The sequence below is a fragment of the Dromaius novaehollandiae genome, chromosome 2 (assembly GCF_036370855.1).
Source record: "Dromaius novaehollandiae isolate bDroNov1 chromosome 2, bDroNov1.hap1, whole genome shotgun sequence".
Taxonomy (NCBI): domain Eukaryota; kingdom Metazoa; phylum Chordata; class Aves; order Casuariiformes; family Dromaiidae; genus Dromaius; species Dromaius novaehollandiae.
Window position 1 is genome coordinate 113,968,954 of NC_088099.1, and position 20,060 is coordinate 113,989,013.

Consider the following 20,060-nt stretch of genomic DNA (forward strand, 5'->3'; position numbering starts at 1 on the left):
CCTCCCAAAGTCTTTCTGGGGCACCCGGTGGCGGTCCCGGTGGCGGGGCGGCGCGGAGGGGGCGCGCAGCCGGGCGGCCCGGGTCCGCGCCGTTTCCCCGGGGCGGCCGTCCCCGGTCGCGCCGTCGGGGCGGGCGTCCGCGCCCGCGCTGGGGGGGCCGCGCGGCGGCGCGCGCGGGGGGAGGGTGGGGGGAAGGCGGGCGCGGGGGCGGGCAGGGGGGCGGGGGCGCCCCGAGGGGGCGGGCGGGCGCCCGGCCGGGCGTGCGGCGCGGCGCGGCGGGGCGCGCCGGTTGCATGGGCCGCCGCCGCGGGGATGCGGCGGGAGGCGTGAGGCGGCGCGGCTGAGTGTGGCGAGGCGCGGGCGGGCGATGCTCCGCCGCGGCGGCGGCTCCGCGCACGGGCGGCCCTAGGAGCGGCGCGGCGCGGCGCGCAGAGGGACGGCTCGGCTCGGCTCGGCTCGGCTCGGCTCGGCTCGGCTCGGCCAGCGGCGACGCGGGCGCCCGGCGCGATGGCCACGGAGGTCGTGTGCGGGCTGACCTTCCGGCTGCTGCTGCCCGTGTGCCTGGTTGCCGGTACGTGACCGCCCGCGGGTGCGCGCCGCGGATCGCCCCCGCCGCCCCCGCGGTGCGGGACGCCGGGCTTGGCGGTGCCCCGCTGTCCCGTACGGTCGCGGCTCTTCCCGACGAGCCTGAATGCCCGTCGCTCACCCCGTAGCTCCCGTCTCTCTGCAGCAGCGGCGGTCGCTGCTGCGTCCCCGCCCGGGCGGCGCGGAGCTCGCGGCACGTGCGGGCCCGGGCGCCGCTCCGCGAGTCTCCGCAGCCGCCTGCGCCGGGGAAGCCGGCGGCGGCTCCCGTGGCCGCTGCGGCCCGCACCCGCGGGGAGAGGGGAAGCGACCTCCTGCGCAGCGCTGCGGTTCACGTGTGCGGTGATCGTTTCGTAGGTGCTTTCTGAGAGCGAGAAGTTGGCGCCTTTCGAAAAGGAGCGGCTCCCCCATTTACGGGCGTTTCCAGGAGGGAGCGGTTGCATTTATTTTCCTTTTTCTCTGAGAAATTTCAGTTTATTAAATCGCGTTAGTTAACAGGAGCCATCCAGAAAAACGAATGATTTGCTGATGTAGAGCTGCAGCGCGCGGCCGTGGGTGATATACGTTAATATTCATCCATCCCGCCCTCTATAATTTGAAAACAAGACTTTGAGTAAAGCGGCGATTACTTTTGCATCGCTCGTATGAAAAGATCGCTTCAAAAAGCAGCAGATCCCGTGGTATCTCTGCCGGGGGGGGGGGGGGGGGCGGGCAATGCCGCGGGAACCTCCGCCTCGGCGCGGCCGGCCGCGCAAGCCCCGCGGTAAGTTCGTGGGGGAGAGGGCGAGAAATCGGGGGGGGGGGGGGGCGCGGCGGGAGAAACCCCCTCGGAAGGCGCCGTCGGTGCCCTGCGCGGCCGCGGGGGCAGCTCCCGCCCGCCGCCTTCCCCCGCTTCGGGGTCCCCCCGAGCGGCTGGACCAGTCGCGAGCCCCTTCGCGGCAGCACCGGGGAGCCCGTTTCCTCCTCGCCTCGGGGGCCCCGGCCCCTGCCCGCCCCCTCGAGCCCCGCTGCGCCCGGCCTGGTGACCCCGAAATGCGGCATAGCTGCCTGTTTTCTGGCCACCGCCTGGAGGGCTGTGCGTCCTGCTCGCCCCACAGTGCTGGGCGCCGGGGAGGCACTTGCCCCCGGTGTCCCGCTCTTCCTCCTCTTCCTCCTCCTCCTTGCACGCCACGGGCTCCCCAGGGACCGCTGCGATGAAGGAGGCGCAGAGGTGCCCGGAGAGCTGGTTGCTTCCCATTGCCTCGCAGCATGTGTCCCCTTTTGTTTTTATGGAGCGGTGTGAACATGCATTTTTCCCGTTTGGGTCTGCGCGGCTCCATTTTCGGGAGCGTGCTGGGCAGCATTAGCGCGCCTGGAGCGAAGGGCAAAGTGGAGGCCCTTCCCCAGGCCACCACCAGCACTTCTTCCCGGTTTTTGCCCTTTCCAAAGCGCAGCCCTGGGCCGCCGCAGGTGCTGGGCCCCCACACTGGCTGGCCGCTGCCGTTACTGCTGCCGCTCACAGCAGACGTGGGGCCCAGCCTCCGCCGTGCTTCGAGGTCGTCCGTCACGACGTCCGTCTGGGGGCTCGACGGCATGTCAATGCCATTAGTTTGCCTGTTGGCAGTCCGTGGGCGGCCGTGCGGACGAAGGGCAAGGTGGCGAGAGGTGCAGTCCCCATGCTGGGCAGGCTGCGAGGCAGCGGGCTGGGCTTTGGGTGACCCGCGGGGCGAAAGGGAGCTCGTAGCTGGCTTGTGCAAGTTCTGGTGATGTGGGGTGGGACGTAGGAAACCCCGTATTTTAAACTGGTGGAGTACTTTCAGATTTCCTCTAATCTTAAAGGTGGCTGGATTATGAATGAGGACAGCTTTGCAAGAAAGCTATGCGAAGGAAGGGTTCTAGAAAAAAAATTGCGTTCAGGTGGAATTTGTGTGCGGGACAGCTGATCTAAGAACATAGTATCTTGCCGTGGTGTTAAGTAATGGTATTATTGTTCTGTCAAATGCTCACTCACATTGCTGCTCTTGCCAAACTTCATGAATCAAAACAAATTCGGATCTAGTTGTTTTGCTGTCCTGACGTTTAGTAACGCAGAGCTACTTTTGCGTTGCAGTAGTCCCCCCACAGATGAGAACTGAGGTTGTCGTGAACTGCTTATGGTCATCAATCTCATTCATATGCAGATTAATCAAAATATAAAACCTGAACTAGGGACTTCCCTTCTTGGACGTGAATGAAAAAATCCCACTGGTTAAATCCTGAAGAGTTTTGTGGGTTTCGAGCTGGTAATCTTGTTCAGTTGGATTTGAGAGGAATGTGTAAATGAGCAATCAGCTTTCTGTTGCCTTGATTTTCTCTGTCTGTACGTGTTTTTCTTTCTTCTTTAGAAACTGTAAGTTCGGTGCTCACTAGGGTGAAACCTAGTTCAGCCGAGGTTCATGTCTCCGCAATTCTTTAACGTCTGCGCCTGAGTTATCCTTGAGCCCATGCTGTCCTCCTTTCCATGCAGCAAGGAAGTGTTTGGTGGCTTCCAGCAAAAGTGATATTTAGAGTCCGTATATGAAAGTGTTGCTTATTGGTATGACTTAAGGTGAAATTATATACATCTGGAGCCGAAAAGCTAGCGCAATGGCTCATTGCACAAAATGACGCTTTGTCTCCTACCCCTATCTGGACAGTAACTGCATATAACTGCAAAAAAGGTGGAAATACACAGTTGTGCTTTTTGTTCTGAATCTTTCTGTATATGGTGGAAGATCACTGTGGTTTCTTATTGTGGTATAATTTAATTTGCCCTTCTTTTTCTAGGAGCAGAGAGTAACTAGGTTGCAGAGCACTGACAAGGTGTGTGGAAGGGAATGGCAGCTGTGGCAAACTTTAAAATTAATACAGCTGCCAAGCTGAAAGATGATTCTTTAAATACTTTAAAAGTTTTAAATGACCTCAAAGTAATACTTTAAATACTTTATTTTTAAAGTAAATAAATTCTAATTCTGTTTATCTCTGCTGGTATGAAATGCAAATACTTTCCAAGCACTGATTCATATTATGTAATTGGCAAAATACAATAATTGAATTAATGTTTTGGGATCAGGTCTATCATACCGAAGACTGTCATCTTGTGCCAGCAAGCCTAGATATATGCATTTAAGCTTGAGAATTGTGTCTTAAGTGCCTACTGGAGATGGGAAATTTAACATGTATAAAATGAAAGATTTTGGAGAATGAAAATTTTGTTGCAGCTTTACTTATGGCTTCAAAGTTAATCTACCACCATGTTATTTTGAGGATAAAATCTTATGTTCAGTCTGATAGGAATCCAGGCTTAGAGGATAACTCACAGTAACTTCTTTGAAGATAAAGTACTGTGTTCTGTAATAAGGCAGACACTGTCGATTTTTTTTTTATTTTTTATTTTATTTTTTAGCGAGAACAGTACAGTAGTAGTAGTGCAATGTTGAAAGATCAACAGAAGGTGAGGACAATAGATTTTTGTGACAGTGCTGGGAAAGTTTTTGTTTCTGTGTTTTTTTTTTTCCTAAGCTTCATCCTTGGCATAAACTTCTTTTTTTTTGTTACTCCTGTAAACCTGAAATACACAAAACATGATTTCTCTCTCTCTCTGAAGGAATACATCAGAACTCTCTTTTGCTAATTGCTTTCCTTGGTCTATAAAGACTTGAACCACAAAGTTGTGGTTTACATCAGTTGATAACAGTTTTTAATTTGTCTACTTTCAGTTGTTTTAATTCACACACAATTCATTAGTTTTGTTTTGAGGAAAATATTTTCAAATGGGGTGCGGGAAAGAAAATGCTGAGTGAGAACAGCTTTCTCTGGTTCTAGACTTATGTTGCTGGATTACGTGTTATCAGCAAATCAGCTTCAATAAGCTAGTTGCATGGCCCAGTTACACCCCAGAAGTGGCACAGAAATCTACTTGCTTTTCTGAACTCTTGCATTTTGGCCAGTAGTAGGAGTTATGGGAGCTTCTAGAAAGTTGTGGTTTTTTTGAGGGGGGAGGCAGAGGTATTAGTGTTCTGTAAATGGCAACAAATAAGAAGAAAATACTTCAAAGAGTACAGAGGTACTCTTTGAGTACTTAGGGTACAGTTTGGATACTTGTTGAAAATTGTATTTGCTTTTTCAAGCCAAATCTTTGAACTCCTGGTAGATAGTGGGAATCACTTTTCTTTCTCCTTTCAGTGACTGTGATTCATCAGAAGGATATTGAATGAATCAGAATGATGATCTCTTCAGCGTATAAAGAATGTGTTACGGATAATATTTTAAAAGCATGCACAGTATTTTCAAAAACATGTATATTTAGGTGTTGGAAGTGCCCCAGGAGGGTGGCCAGCTGGGTGGAGGTACTTGTTTGACCTTTGAATGTAAAGGTAGATTCCAACAAGCTTGGGTGATCTTTGACTTTTGGCCTCAAATTAACAAGTGCAGATGAAAACCTCGGAGGGGAAATACCTGTATTGCTTCATTAGCAGGTACTGAAATACTGTTAAAACTATTTGTAATTGTGTTCCAAATACGATCCCTCTCTGTGTGTTTTGATGCTTTATTACTGTCCACACTTCCTATAGAATAAATTGGACACCTCTGTGAAACTAAGGCAGATCTGGAGACAGTGAACTGTGCCACCAAATTTTGATTTTTTTTTGTCATTATAGTGGCACTGGGGAATATTTACTATGATATGCTGAGAGGAATGATAGGGAACTGTATGAGAGAGATTCACATAACTTCCTGTTACATTTTAAAACTCTGTTGTTGTCCCAGAGTGCTCATAAAAACGTTAGTCACATCAACAAAAAAATCTAGGAACTCCGTAATGGGTAGCGTGCTAAAAAAAAAACCCTGAAAAACTTAGAGACCAGTTTGCACAAGAGGGCCTAAAATGGCTGATAAATTTCTAAACCATTTGAAGAGGGGAAGGAAACTTTACAGGCATTTTAAAAAATAAAAATTAAAAGAAGTTTTGCTGTTTTTTAGTTCAATGGGAGCCTGCGAAAGGTGGCAAGGGGAAGATACATGTACAACCTTGCAGGAAAAACACTTCCCAGGCACAAGACTGCGAAGGCTGTGCCTACAGAGGCACAGCCTTAGATTTTCTTTGTGCACAAAAAGCAAATGTGGTTTAAGTCTGTGTGGCTTCCATTTTAGGTCAGTTAAGCAAGTATTTTGGGGATAGCCAGGAGGCAGCAGTCACCTGCAGAGCACAGCGTGCCATCTCTTCTGTAATAGCCGTCTGAGGTGGGCTGCAACTGGTGCCCTCTGGCAAGCAGGCTGGAAAACTAGATAAATCCCACAAAAAATGGGATCACAACATCTGTCCTTAAGTTTGCACCAGCCAGACTTACTTGCCTTAACTCTTCCGTCCGGCAGTTTGCATCCACTTAATGGGTGAAATAAGATGAAACATAACCTGCAGATTATTTGACAGGCTTCGGGTTTGCCAGATAGGTAACTTGCTCCACAGATAGTAAATGTGGACATGGAAATCAGTGGAGGGCAGTTGACTGCAGAAGACTACTTGGAGAAAGTGGACAACTTGCCTGGTGACGGCTGGAAAGCACTTCAGTCCTATGTGTGCAGGGCAGGAGCTCACAGGTATCAGCTGCAAATCGTCTTGTGCATAGAGTTCCCCCTTGTTGTTGTTTAAACCACAGGTGCAAAACTAAGCCATATTCAAGTTTTTATATCAGAGTAGTCAAAACACGGAATGGAATGACAGAACTTTGTGTTTTAGGAATGGATAATAATACTAATATTACTAATAATTATTATTTTGATGGAGGTCAAGGAAGAGAATGGTACCATTAAAGCACTGGTATGTGTAGCTTTTATGTTGTTCCCTTTCAGGTAATTTGCCAGAAGTCCAAAAACCTGAGGCACACAAATTGTAAGGCAGCAGGGTTGGGGGTAGCGTGCAGTAGTCTTAACCACTGAAGCACCAAAACAGTGTCATGGCGCAGCTTTACCAGGACATTTGTAGAGGCAGGGCAATTGCGAATGTTGGCAAAAGCAGACCAGCTTCAGAATGGCTGGCACTGCTAAAAGTACTCTTGCAGGAGAATATCAGTCAATTGGATCCTGTCTGAAAGGGACTTTGAATCATTCACTCCTTCATAACAATAAAATCTTTTTTCACATGCATATAAAGCGGATGGATGTTTGCTCTTCAGTCTCTCTCTGTCTTCGCCCCTCCTCCCACTGCAACAGCAGCCCTTGTAAAGCTGAAGTATCTTAATTTGAGGACAACCTTTCACATGCACAGTATCAGTAATTAATTTCTCCTGTTGGACTGCAGCAATCTAAGAAACAACTTTTTTGCTTTCTAGCCTGAAGAATGATGTCAGCAGTGCTAATTAGAGGAAAAAGTCTGTGCAGTCAAGTAGATGGTATAAGCCTATGTGTTTAAGCATTCCTAAAGATACTGTAAGTATGATTTGCTAAGGTTTTTTAGTTTTTTCTTTTTTTTTTTGTGCTGCAGCAGATTGGTCAATATTTGTAAATAAACCAATCCAGATTTGTTTTCCAGGCTAGAACAGTTTTCTGTAACATGATTTTTCTAGTGAGCTTAGCACTTTGTACTGTTGCCCTATTGGATCTCTGAAGCTGGCAATGGGCAGGGAAGAGGTTTTCAGGGAAAGTGGAGGTGTTGCTGGCAGCAGCAGGAGTGACAGAGTCCTCTGAGAGGAACCAGTATAACCAGGAGGTTATTTTGTCAGATGAACCAACTTAAAATTTTGAATATTAAAAAAAAGAAAAAAGAAAGTGATCAAGTTGAATTCTATATCTGCTATTTTTGGTGCATTTGTTAAAAGTGATGCATTATGTTCAGGATGTGGTTGAATTAATGTACTTTCTTTTTCTCTTGAGAATCTTACCTGTCCATTTCCTATCTTGAGCAGGCGGGAGTAAAACCCAAATACCACATTAAGGTTGCTATTTTGTATCTTAATTTCTTTTTTTCTTTAGTTTGTAGCTGCGATGCTAGCTTTGATAATATCCTGTAGCAATGAATTCCATGGGTGAACTCCACTGTGAATAAAAAGGAGTACTCTTTAATACATTTTCAATTTGTTGCCTCAGTAAAATAATCCTTTGGAGGGGAAAAAGTTTGTATAATCACTTAAATCAACAACAGTCTAGTGTTCTATTTACTCTAACACTTTAGAATAACATTTGCAAGGCATAAAATCAACCCTTAAGATTAACTAGAAATTAACAGCTCTGACTTTCCTATCAGTTGTCCAGTTCTGAAGAGAAAGACATGAGGATTATGCTAAACTTTTCTCCCCCCATAAGTGAGCAGTTTCAAAACACTTCTACATTTTGAATGATGAGAGAACACAGTATAATACTTCTTGTCTGAGCTCATTCATATAATCTTCAGTTTGGAAGTTATTTTGGAAATGAAGTAAAACTTGAAGAAGTGAGTCTGTGTGTTTGCGTGTGATACAGTGATCACTCCTTTTTTGGCAAAATATTATAAAACACAGGACTGCAGACATTACCTACTCTGTCTACTGTTTCGAAGACACTAGTTAGTTTCACGTAGTTTGACAGACCCATAATTTAAAACTGAAGTATGTAAGTGGTATGAGAGCGAGGGTCAAATTCTGCCCCTGGTTCAGATGTTGCATAGGAGACTAAAAATTATTTCCTTGGCAGATAAGGATGTTTGCCGCTGTGTTGAGAGATGGGCAAATGCCGGGTGGGTCAAAAGATGCAGCAATTGCTGTCTCTTCGCTTGTCATGCTGATACCAGTCAGTAAACTGCTTGCTCTATCTTGTTTGGTAGAAGACATACTATTAGGGAAACTAGTTTGTGGGTAACTTGAGGAACGCTGAACTCCTCTTGCTGGCAGTGATGTATTCCAGAATGCAAATGTTAGTTTAGCTTTAAACTTGGTCTAGCTTTTGTTAAAAGCAGAATGAGATTGCAAAGGCTCAGAAAGGAATAATCAGTGAAACGTGTTTGATAGTCAGTGTACTTCCGTTGTAACCCACAAGCAAGTCTTTCTCCAAATTGGTAATCTCTAACTGTAGAAAGTAACACTGATTGCAATGGTTGATTATTATTGATACTGTTGATTGACTTGCCTAGCAAATCACTTGCTCGCCTCTAGCAAGCAAATACAATGACATGTACTCCAAATTTCTTTTTAATACCTGGTTGTATATTGGAAAATGTCTGTAGCATGCAAGTTCTGCTTCACCTATGTTTGGTGTGGGTTTTGTTTTTGTTTGGTTTTTCATTTTTTCTTTTTACAAAGTCTTTCAGAGAAGCAGGTTTGCTGGCACTGAGAATAGGTTGGCTGATAAGCCAAAAGCTAGTGACGGCAATTTTGCTTCCATAAATCCTGACCAATATAGAAAATTTACAGCCGTGTGTAAGTATTAGCTCATGTTGCCATTTTGTTAGGCTACTTCTATGAGAATTAAAGAATCGAATAGAATTAAATATAGACTAGAATAGAATTAAGATTAGAATAGATTTATAGATAGAATAGAAGTAAATATAGAATAGAATTAAAAAAAATCCTATTATATTTCCTAGTAACACTGCATTTTTTGACACAGATACATACTTACATCTGCTTATACAAGATGACAGCCTAAAGAAACTACGTATTTTAACCTTCTGAAACTTTGTGAGAGACTGGATTGCTTTCTGGGCATGTGTACTGTAGAGCATCTTTCAAAGGGCACATATTTTCAGTGGCAAGCATGGAATTATAATTACATTCTACATTTTTTTTGCATGAGTCATTGATAACATCAAAGTTTTCTGTTAGCAATAATTGAATGTTTCTGTGTAGAAATTTGTGGAGAAATACATATACATTTTCTGTGTGCTAGATTATAAAATAGCTTTCTTCAGGTTGTAATGCTATGGATCAAAGAAACCCTGTTACCCTGTGATGCGTGTGCTATGAACCAGAGAAGCTGCATGATCTTTTTGATTCTTCCTCTTCACTTTCTTCTCTAAACATTTAACACTTTCAAACTACTGTTTATTTTAGGAAACAAAGGTCTGTGAAGCATGGCCCATGTCTCTTTCGTTAGCTAAATGTTGGCCATGTATATTTACAGTATAGTGCCATGTAAATAATAAATAACATTTCTATAGTTTATTTTCTTTAAATTGAAAGGAAATCAATAAACAGCTTTTTTACAAAATGCTTTGGATGAAATGCCATTACTCTCTTGTTAAAACTTAAAGTTTCTGCTGAGGTTATAATCAAACTTAGCACTTTCTTCCATCATTTCACTGTATAATTAAGCAAGAAACTGGTGTGGTACTGCATCCACTTGTTTCTTTGTGAAAATGTTTTAACTGGAAAACCTTTATCTCCAGAATTCCTTCCTTCCACCACACTTCTTCTTACTACTCTATATGTAGGCTTTGGTGTCACTTTTTCTCTGACCTTGTTGGTTGTTTTCTTTTTCAGTCTTATCAAGTCTCTTCTTCTAAGAGAACAGAACAAAACCCTCTCCTATGGTTTTAAAAGAAGTTTTATTAATCATTTTTGTACATTTGCTGATTAGGGCAACTGTTTGTGCTTTATCTGTGTAATAGATGAACTTCTACTTCTTGCCTAATGTGACATCTTTCTGTCCTTGGCTTTCTTGCTTTCATACTCATGCTCTTGTTCCAATATGGTATGCTGGTCAGGGCCTTTGATCTTCGTTGGGCAGTAATATCCATGTCCATTTTATTTTGAGAATACCTTTCTCTTCCAGCCCCCTGGGTGTGTGTGTGTGTGTGTAATTTCCATGGGGTCTGGGTCTGTTGGAAGGTCTTCCTTGTGCCGTGCTTGTTATTGGGGCAGGTCGTACAGGTCAGCTCCTGGCGTCCCTAACTTCTTTACTTGCCGGTGGCATGACTTCTGTAGTCATAAAATACAAAACACGAGGGATTGTTTGAGGGGGAACCCGGTAGATCACACCAGCCATATTTACTCCATAGCATGCACGCCATAAGTTTACTCCTAGCTGCTTTGGAAAGAAATCCAATAATTGACTTTAACTCCTTGTTTGAGGGCTGGTTCCTCTTAACTGTGGGCCCTGTAATTTTTAGGAGGCTATAGCATTTGGTGATGCTTATTCTCCATTGCTCTTCTGCATGCAGTGCCTTTGTCATGGAAGAATTTGAAACTCAGGAAAATTGACCCTGTATTACACTTTCTTGACCCAACATAACTTTCCTCGCCTAGTCCTCTTCAATTCTTTGATTTGTTTGATCTTGAAATAAGAATCCTGTTAGGCAATGACATGGTTGAAAATCAAGAGAAGAGGCTATGATGGCAAGAGGGCTTTGACAGTCTTTCATAAATCTTTTTTTGAAGGCAAAATAATAATAATAATAATAATAATAATAATAATAATAATAGTATGTGTTAACTTTAGGTAGTGTTCCTCCTTGCAGGCCTTCAGTATAGCCGATTGGTTTTGTCCCTGCTGTCAGCAGTTGTGGGACTCCTCTTCTGCTGTCTATGTCCTCTCCATTTGGGAGAACTCTGCATAAGCTGTGTTTTAAACCACTCACTCTTGTGATATTTGAAGGCTTTCCTTTTTATGTACATCCTCATTTTATAATGTACCATCTTTTATATCAGATGATAAGTACTGCTTGATTTTTCACAGAAACTGATTAAACAGGCCAGCAGTTTATTATTGTTATTTTGCTATCAGTATGAAACCCATAGTTAAAATTCTATCAGTGTTTCCATTAGTAGTGCATGGACTTGGTGGATTCATGAAACTTTTAAAAATTTGTTCTGAAAATGCATAGCTCTGGTGTAGAATATCAGAGTGCCAGTTTCTTTATTGTCTTAAGCTGAAGTGTGATAGATTAAGCCATGTGTCTACTTAGAGGCAAAATATAATACAAGAAATGCTGTGTATATATAGAACTTTAGTGATGTAACATATCTTAAAATACCCTTCTGCAGTGGTTAACCTGTCACCTATTTGTTCTCATTGAACTGAATCAACAAACTCAATCATCATGCCCAATACGTACTATACACAAACATCAAAAACTGCTTCTCACAACTTTTCATCGGCATCTACAAATACAGCTTTCTCAGTTGCTCAAAGACCTCTACAAATATGCTTCCTGTTAATATGCTGAAAGCAAAGGTAAACATACTCTTTTGTGTGTGTTTGAACAGATCCTTGCAATTTTTTGTACTACTGCAAATTTAAACAAAAATTGCTCTGAGATATGGTAACTGTATATAAAATAACCCACTGTTAACTCCTGGCAGACCGAATAAACCACTCCCAATTTCTACATATGTAGTGTAGGATATAGAAATACTGTGGAGTGTAAGACAGTGCGCTGTTTTCACGGTTTAAAGATGAAGGTTGGCTTAATCATCTCTTCCTATATGCAAATCTCCATTACAATGCAGAAAAGAAGTAATGCACAAATGTTGTAGTAAGTAGTAAGGAAATGGCAGGAACTTCCAGGTGGTCAATGGTGTGCCCTGGAAGATGCAGCAATGTGAATCTCTGGAATTACAGCAGGATAGCAGCTTATTTCCTGCCTAACCTGGCTACAGTTACTGTATTTGGGGATTTCCATTTGCTTCTTCCATCTGGAGGAAGCCCTTTTCCTGTTGCCTTTGAAATGGAAAGGTAGCAGTGTTAAATACAGGATTGTTCCAGCAATACACAGTGTTGCAAACTGGAAATAAAAAAGGAACAAGAAGGAAAAAAAAAAGCTCTCTGTCAAAGTATCCTGCTTGCATAATTAATGCATGTTAGTCATTGTCAAAGACACAAAGAATGTCGCTTTTTTTTCTAATGGATGCGATAGCTAAGTCACTGAAATGGGCTTTATAGCTGTGTTGAAAATTGCTTCTAACATTTTAAAGCTATCGATTAAGAATTTTTATTGTTCAAGGTGTAAATGAGTATCTCTTCTGAGGATTTGGAAGAATATTCTCTTGGGGTGGGGTGCAACTAATCCCATAATTACTCATTGTAGGATTCTTGCATATTCTTTCGAAGCAGGTAAGTTTGGTCACTCCCCTGCAAGGTTTCTGGGGTGATTATGGGACAGGTCTGGTCACCCTTGTGTTCCCCTGTTCATAGCACTGCATGGTTTTTCAGGCTGGAAGGACCTCAGGAGGGCTATAGTCCAACCTCCTGCTCACAGCAGGGTCAACACTGAATTTGGATGAGTTTGCTTAGGACTTTGTCCTCCTGGGTTTTGAAAATCTTCAAGACTGGAGGTCCACAACCTCTCTGGGCAGCCTGTTCCAGTCCTTAATTGTCTTCACGATGAAGTTTTTTTCCCCCTTATTGTAATAGCCTCCGGACTTCAATTTTTGGTCATCATATCTCATTCTCCTATATACTCCTCAATAAGGAGTCTATCTCCATCTTCTCGATAACCTCCCCATAGGCCCTGGGGAGCTGCTTTAAGTGTCCCAAAGCTGTCTCTTTTCCAGGCTGAGTAAGCCCCATGCCTCAGCCGTTCCTCACAGGGCTCCAGCCCTGCCTGTCTTGGTGCCCTCCCCTGGACTTGTTCAAGTTTATCAATGTATTTCTTGCACTGAGAGACCCAAACCCGGATGCATACTCCAGAAGTGGTTTAGTGAATACTGAGGAAAGGGGAATAATCTGTTCCCTTGATCTGTTGGCTACTCTGCTCTTGGTACAGCCCTGTAGCTAGTATTGAATTCCCCAAGACAGATCTCATCCAAAAATTTTTCACAATGCTTAAGTGTAAGAAACAGAAAGCAGGATGACTTAAAACTATCATTTTATTCTTAAAAAAAACCCAAAAAACAGCCAAACAAAAAAAAATTAAACCATCTAAATTTAGATCGAAGGATCACAAGTTAAAAAAGAAAGTTGATGTTGGATATTGTATCTGAAGTGTCAGAATTTGTACCCAGAACAGAACTCTTAGGAATTTTTCTGTCTCCTTTTTGATTTAAAGACCAAACAAAGTGTTCAGCCATTACAGTAAATTCTAAACCATCTCCCTTACATGGAAGTATCCTGGGTATGGCTTTTTATTTTTGGTTCCAACCTGTATAGTAGGGTCTTGGAAGTCTTGCTGTGAGGAATAGTTTTTTTAGTATTTCTCTAAACTCACCAGTACCTCAAATCTCAGAGTCCAGTTTTCCATTCTTGGTTTTAAAAATAAATTAAAAAAAAAGGGATGACATATAGCCACTGTTGCTATCTGTAAGGAATGTTCTGATTTGCTGTGTCTTAACACATACAATATGCACCCAAAAGCTGAAAAAAGATTAATGTTTCCCAGCTGGAGGTGCTGATTATTAATGAATGTTGTTCTGTAACATTGGCATAGTCATCTGTCACTGATTTGTAATGGAATGATTAATTAATAGGAGAAGACCTAGCCATTTCTACTCAGTTTCAAGAACTGTCCAATGCTGGCATTCTGAAAGGGGCTACTAGCTAGTAAATTCTTGGCATTGCTTTCCTAGCAATCATGCCCACATAATAGAGTATTTTTAATTAGATGGTAAGACTCATTACTGTGCAAATCACTGACAGCTAATTTGTTTTAAAACCACAGGGCAAAAATTACTTCAGAACATTTCTGTATTGCATTCCTTCCTCTGACACAATCTCTCTCTTATGTGGGATTGATAAATTACTGCTAGCAGTAGTTATTTTACTGTGGGGTTGCAGTTTTGAAATAGGTACTTGAAAAGCTTGCTTGTATTTTTGGAAACTCTTGGTGCTAGTTGTTCAGAGAATCTATTGTGTTGGGTTTTAGATCCATTGGAATGGTGTTATCCCCTAAATTTTTGTCTGAAAACTGCAAGATTCGTATAATATTTCTTTGGCAGTAGTATTTAGCTAACTGTGCTGAGTTTAGAGGGTTAATCTTCTGTGTATCAGAAGACCTTTTCTTCTATCTCTTTCATTCTAAAAGAAGCACAGGAGAAGTTGCAATCTGACCATATGAAAATTTGATCTATTCATTGCTTGTAGTACAACTGGCCTTTAGGCAAGTTATTGGTATCAAAAGATACATGACTACTGTTTTTTATCTTATTCTATGTATGTCTGCTCTTAGGCAACACATAATTTCAATGTGGAAAACAGTAACTGATGTAGTGTACTTGGACCAACCCAGATGACTTTCCTGAGGAGCTATTTATGTTGTTAGCTGTCATAGTAGTGGGAAATGTCTTCATGTTTTCCTGTAGTTTAGAGTTCATGTTTTTCCATGTACATATCTGTCACTACTTCCTTTTTTAAGTGATTATCCTCCCCCAACACTACAAATAAACAATACATTATTTCATGTGAAGATATCATTGTATCAGCATCAAATTCAATTGTTCTTTTCATTTTGTGTCTGATTTGGCAACCTGTTTCATCCATTGCACAAAGTGATGTTTTATTGTGAGACCACTTTCTTTCATAAATTGAAAAGTAATTTAAAAGCAATATTTAAATGTACTGGGAAATATCAAGATAGGCTGTTTTTACAAAGTGGAATGATAAGGAAATATTGGCATCTTTAGCTTTAGACTTTCATAAAGATGTATAACCAAAGGTATGTTCAAATACTCCTGATATTCTAGCACATGATGTGTGTGCCTTTCCTAGCATGTGCAAGTAAAAGAAGAGCTAAAGAAGATGGGCCTAACTTTCAGAAGTGCCAGGCTCCATGTATTTTATTGAATCATACTTGATGGGGGAAACCCGTCCCTTTTGCAGATCTGACCTGCCAAGTTTCCTGTTTTCATTCCACATCTGTGCATAAGGAACAAGTCAGATTTTGCATGGGGAGGGAGTAGGAACATGACAACAGCGAAGTATTTTAGAACCTTGTACTGTTCGCCAAGGATAGCAAAGTTAAGTAGATCAAGGCAACAATGTTACTTTCATGTATGTTGATAACATTATTAACTTTCAGCTTGAGATACTGCATTCAAAACATGCTCAAGGAATTCATTATGTTAGTAACAGTTGTGGACTAGAATTGATACAGATTTATTCTTTGACATAGTAGTATTGGTAGCCAGGAGTAGTGCACATGCAATCAGTTAATTGATTTTTAACATTACCTTTTAGGTTGGCAGATTCTTTAATGTATGTTACTTTTTTTTTTTTTTTAGTAATGATCCCATAGGCAATGGTCCAAGAACAAGTGCTATGAATGCCAGAAGACTGCTCGGGAAGACCAGTGTCTTCATTCCATGAATTAGAAAATATATAAAATGCCATCTCACCTTAACGAAATTGAGTAAATCAGAGGAAGATGTAAAACATAATTAGAAAAGAGCTGGTTTTGTTGTTGTGTTATATTGCTTGAGTTAGCAAAAATGCTGCTTGTCATTTGCTTTCATTCCTGAGTTACACATGGTATCTAGCTAGATTTTTCCTTATAGTTAGATTAGGAAGTATCTGAGATACAGCCTTTAAGTCAGCAGTAGTGGTTTGTGCTTAGTCTAAGACCACAAATAATGTCAGTAAATTAATAACATCGTGGGTATTTACAGATGGGATACATAGAGATATTAGGAATGCAGTCTTGAACAGAAAAGAAGGAAAATGCCTTTCGTGAAGTGTTTAATCAAAACTGCACAAGAACATACTATCAATGTTGTCTACAGTGCTACCACTAGCATATTGGAATGAAGCTGTTTGTTTGTTGCTGTTTTTTTAATCATAATCCTGCAAGAACACGTTGCCCTTCAAGGACCTCTGACCACAGGCTGTAACGTTATTGGCTTTCGTCATGAACAAGGAAAAAAGATTCCTTAGGCTGGCTGAATAGCTAACCTTTTTGTTTTTGTTTTTGTTTTGTTTTGTTTTTCCTTTTGGTTGTTCCTGTCTGGTAGTATCCAGAATAACAGATTCAGGGCCCTCAGGGAGATTGAGAACAAAAACAAACAAATTGCCTCCATCCTTTAATATCCTCCTTTGCACTTTCCTTTATGTGTTTTTGTTGGTAACCATGAGCAGACTGCATCTCTCATTGCAGTTAACACTACCTCCCTGTCTCAGTTTTTATTATAATTAAGCTCAATATATATTTAGATTGCTTCTGAAAGATCAGTTACTAATAAGAAGGAGGTAATGTAATAAGTGTTATGATGGCCTTGACCTTGTAATATTTGAATCTTTGTATCTTGCATTGATTTCTTGTGAGTTTTGAGTGGTCAGCATCCTGCTGCAACTGTTTGTGTTCTTTTTTTGGAAACAACTTTAGTCAAATATAGAACGTGTACTGCTACCTGAACTGTCTTATAATTTTAAAATAATGATAGCAAAGATGCAATAGGACTGGTTTCTTTGAGTCAGAATTATCGAAAGCATTAATATCAAAGGTTTATATCCTAATAATTTAAATGATGCTCCTGTAAGAGAAATCAGAATCCTCTGTAGTTGTTTCACAGGCTGGGGGAAAAAGTGAGAATGAGCCCCAGACAGGTTTCTTTGGTATGCTGATGGAGGCCTGGTAACTTGAAAGTTGTTACTTCTGGTTCACCCTTCCAAGTCTGAGATTTGGGTTAGGCACAAAGGAGAAATCATTGGAGAAACACAGCTGTATGAATGAGGTGTCAGTGAGAGTATGAAACACAAGATAAAGTTAACAATTTGATTAAGATAAGTTCATTCATTAGATATCTGTAAGACAGATGACTAAGACTGAGCACTATTATATGCATCACATTCTTTGCTGGCTTCTTAGGAAGTAAAAGCTGGAGGATTTAACATTTGAAGAATCTTTCAGTGCTTGCTGTGAGGATTTGCATTAGGGATATCCAAAGCGCAGATGATAGAACTAGCTGGCTAGAATGAGCTGAAATAAAGCTAATGAAGAAAAATTTTGAAGAGAGAATAAGTATGTTCACACTGATATAAGAAATATCAGTTCGTTGTGGTTAAATCTTGAAAGGCAGGAAGGCAGTTTTTATTGTTCAGAATGTGGCCAGCCCCACTGGAAACATCTGCTGAGCCAAAGACAGTGTAGTACATACAGAAAATAACTACAAACTTGATCGCATGCTTGCTTCATCTTTCACCAACTCTTTGTCAAAGTGAGCACGCTGTTGGCCCAGTTTTCTATACACAAGAGTTAATGTGGAAAGGAGAGTCTCCAAAGATCTTTTGTTATCAAGTCATGAATGCATTTAGCTCTTGAAATATTTCAGAAGGGTTTTTTGTTTTTATTATAGTGCTTGTGGAAACATACACCAGATAAACCATCTAGTTTATTGGCTGAAATGATGATAGCACTTTTTTTTTTTTAAATAAAGAACAAAACTTTGGAGAGGGAAGTCTAGTTACATTCTTCAATGATTACCTTTTGTGCAGCAATGGTATCTTGTTGATTGTGTTGTCTTCATAGCATTGCTAAATTCATTAAAATATTCTGAAGTAAATGGGCTTTCAAAAATGTGCAGATGCGGTAAAATTAGGTGAATAATATGTACCTGGAGCCCTTAGCAATCTTAATTGCTTTTGTGGTAGATGATAGAAATCTATAGCAGAGGTATAAAGAAATCTTTGTTCCAGTATTAGAATTGCTAGGTGGAAAAGTTTTGCTCGGTGTTATCCTCCTACATGGCACTAGAGAGAATGGATGTGGAAATCCTGTTTCTTAAACAAGAGTGAGAGAGCAGAGGATCAAAAACATAAGTCCAATGTTGGGAATGGCTTCTTTTTAAAATAATCCAGAAAGCATATGGACACATGCAGGAGACCTTTGAGAGTGTACCTTAAGCACGTGGCTGATGAAAGTAAACTCTGTCAGCTGAAGATGTGCAGATTTCTTTAGTCCATAATAAAATATTGGTCGACTTTGGTTCCATAGGGAAACAGATTTCTTGTATCCTTCTGGAGTTATTGGATCCTGGCTGATCCTTCTATTTATATTTCAAAATTTATTTCATCTTTTTGGCAACAGTCAGTTTTGCCTTAAGAGATTGACTGAGCAGTGCAAGTTGTCTTCTGCCACATAAGCTGTCTTATGATTGACTGCATTAGACATTATTGTGTATCTTGATATAGAATCGTGTGTCCAGTAGTTAGAGAAGTATTAGGTTGTTAATGTATGCAGAAGTTTATCATATTTATATATTGGGAGATGCAACATTTTTCCTCTGTTGCTGTTCTATAAAGAGCCAAGATGGATCAGAAGATGCCTGTTGTTTTGGACAGATTTCAGAAGAACAAATGTCCCTCTGAAGCTGTAACTTTGTCAGTGCTTTGTCTCTCACCTTTAGAAACCACATGCCCTCATGTAGGAGCTGCTCTGCTTCTGAAAGAATGACAACTATGGCTTTTTTTTTTTTGAGAGACAGAAAAACCCATGGATTATGATTATTATTTTGGCATTACTCCAGAAAAACACAGTCACCTTCATTGGAAGCAAATTGGGTTACTTCTGACCAAATACAAACGGAGTATAATTTACTGACCTACTGAATATTGTTACAGGAGAGAATCATTAATGAGGAAGCTCATTATATAATAATGTGATTGTAATAAGAACACGTTTCAGAGGATTTTAAGTCCATTTTATGAAGGATTGGAAGGCAGATAAGGGCAGTAAATTGAAGAGTAAGGAAGAAGCCAAAAGGACTAAGAAAGATAAGAGTATAGACAATGAGGAAAATGTTAGTAAAGTGAGAGATGGAGTAGCAGGTGCCTTATAGACAAGAGTAAAGAAATCAGACAGGCTGGTGTTTGAGAAATATTAAATGAGTAGAGGGATTCAAAGAAAAGAATATGCTTGGTGGTAAGCTAGAAAGATAAACAAGTCCAGCAACCAGACCAGGTGAGAGACAGATAACGAAGACAGCAAATAGCACTCCTAGCAGAAAGGATTTGAGTAATAATGTCCTGTAATAATGTGTGAATCTTAGAAACAATACAGAAGGAAGTGGCAGGGCTTCCATAAAAGACCAAATAGAGTGGAAGGAGTGCAGAAGTAGAGTCAAAAGATTGCAGCCAAATTAATGGGCTGGCAAAACAGCAATGGTACTGTCATCCAGAACAGGGACACAAATTAGACAGACTGCGACATAAAATGCATTTTAAAGAGACTGGATTTGAGAAGGTGATCGGACATCCAAGAGGAGATGTCAATAGTGACAAAGGTGAGGTGTTGGTGAAAGGAGGGTGAGGAAAGCATATATATCCAGCCATTGATGGTGACAGAATTAGGTATTTTGGGTTTGCTTTTTGAACTGGGGCAGGGGGGAGGGTGTTTCTCTTGAGATGGTGATCTGCTTTTGTGTCTTACATCAACGTTTACTGTGGTTCAGAGTTATGCATTTTTACCAGAGATGACTAAAATTGTGGAAAGATCCATGACAAATATTCTCACCTGTGGCAGCTGGTGTGAGGTACAAGCCAAACCTACTTTGGGAATCAACTAATTTGGGCTTGTATTAAAAGAAAGAAAAAAACCAAAGTGTATCTTGTGCTAGTATATTGTTCATTTTCAGCCTAAAAATTAT

At 41.5% G+C, this 20,060-nt stretch overlaps 1 protein-coding gene across 3 annotated transcripts in view; it reads left to right on the forward strand.

Annotated features, from left to right (window-relative positions):
- Nucleotides 1-239: 239 nt before the first annotated feature.
- Nucleotides 240-20,060, forward strand: part of PIEZO2 (piezo type mechanosensitive ion channel component 2) — a 320,150-nt gene continuing 300,329 nt past the window's right edge. The window contains exon 1 of one of the 3 annotated variants that reach the window (XM_064507195.1): nucleotides 240-571. In XM_064507195.1, the coding sequence (XP_064363265.1) occupies nucleotides 508-571 (64 nt within the window). In that variant the 5' untranslated portion in view covers nucleotides 240-507. The remainder of the gene's footprint in view (nucleotides 572-20,060) is intronic. The other 2 variants (XM_064507196.1, XM_064507197.1) reach the window with 2 other exon arrangements.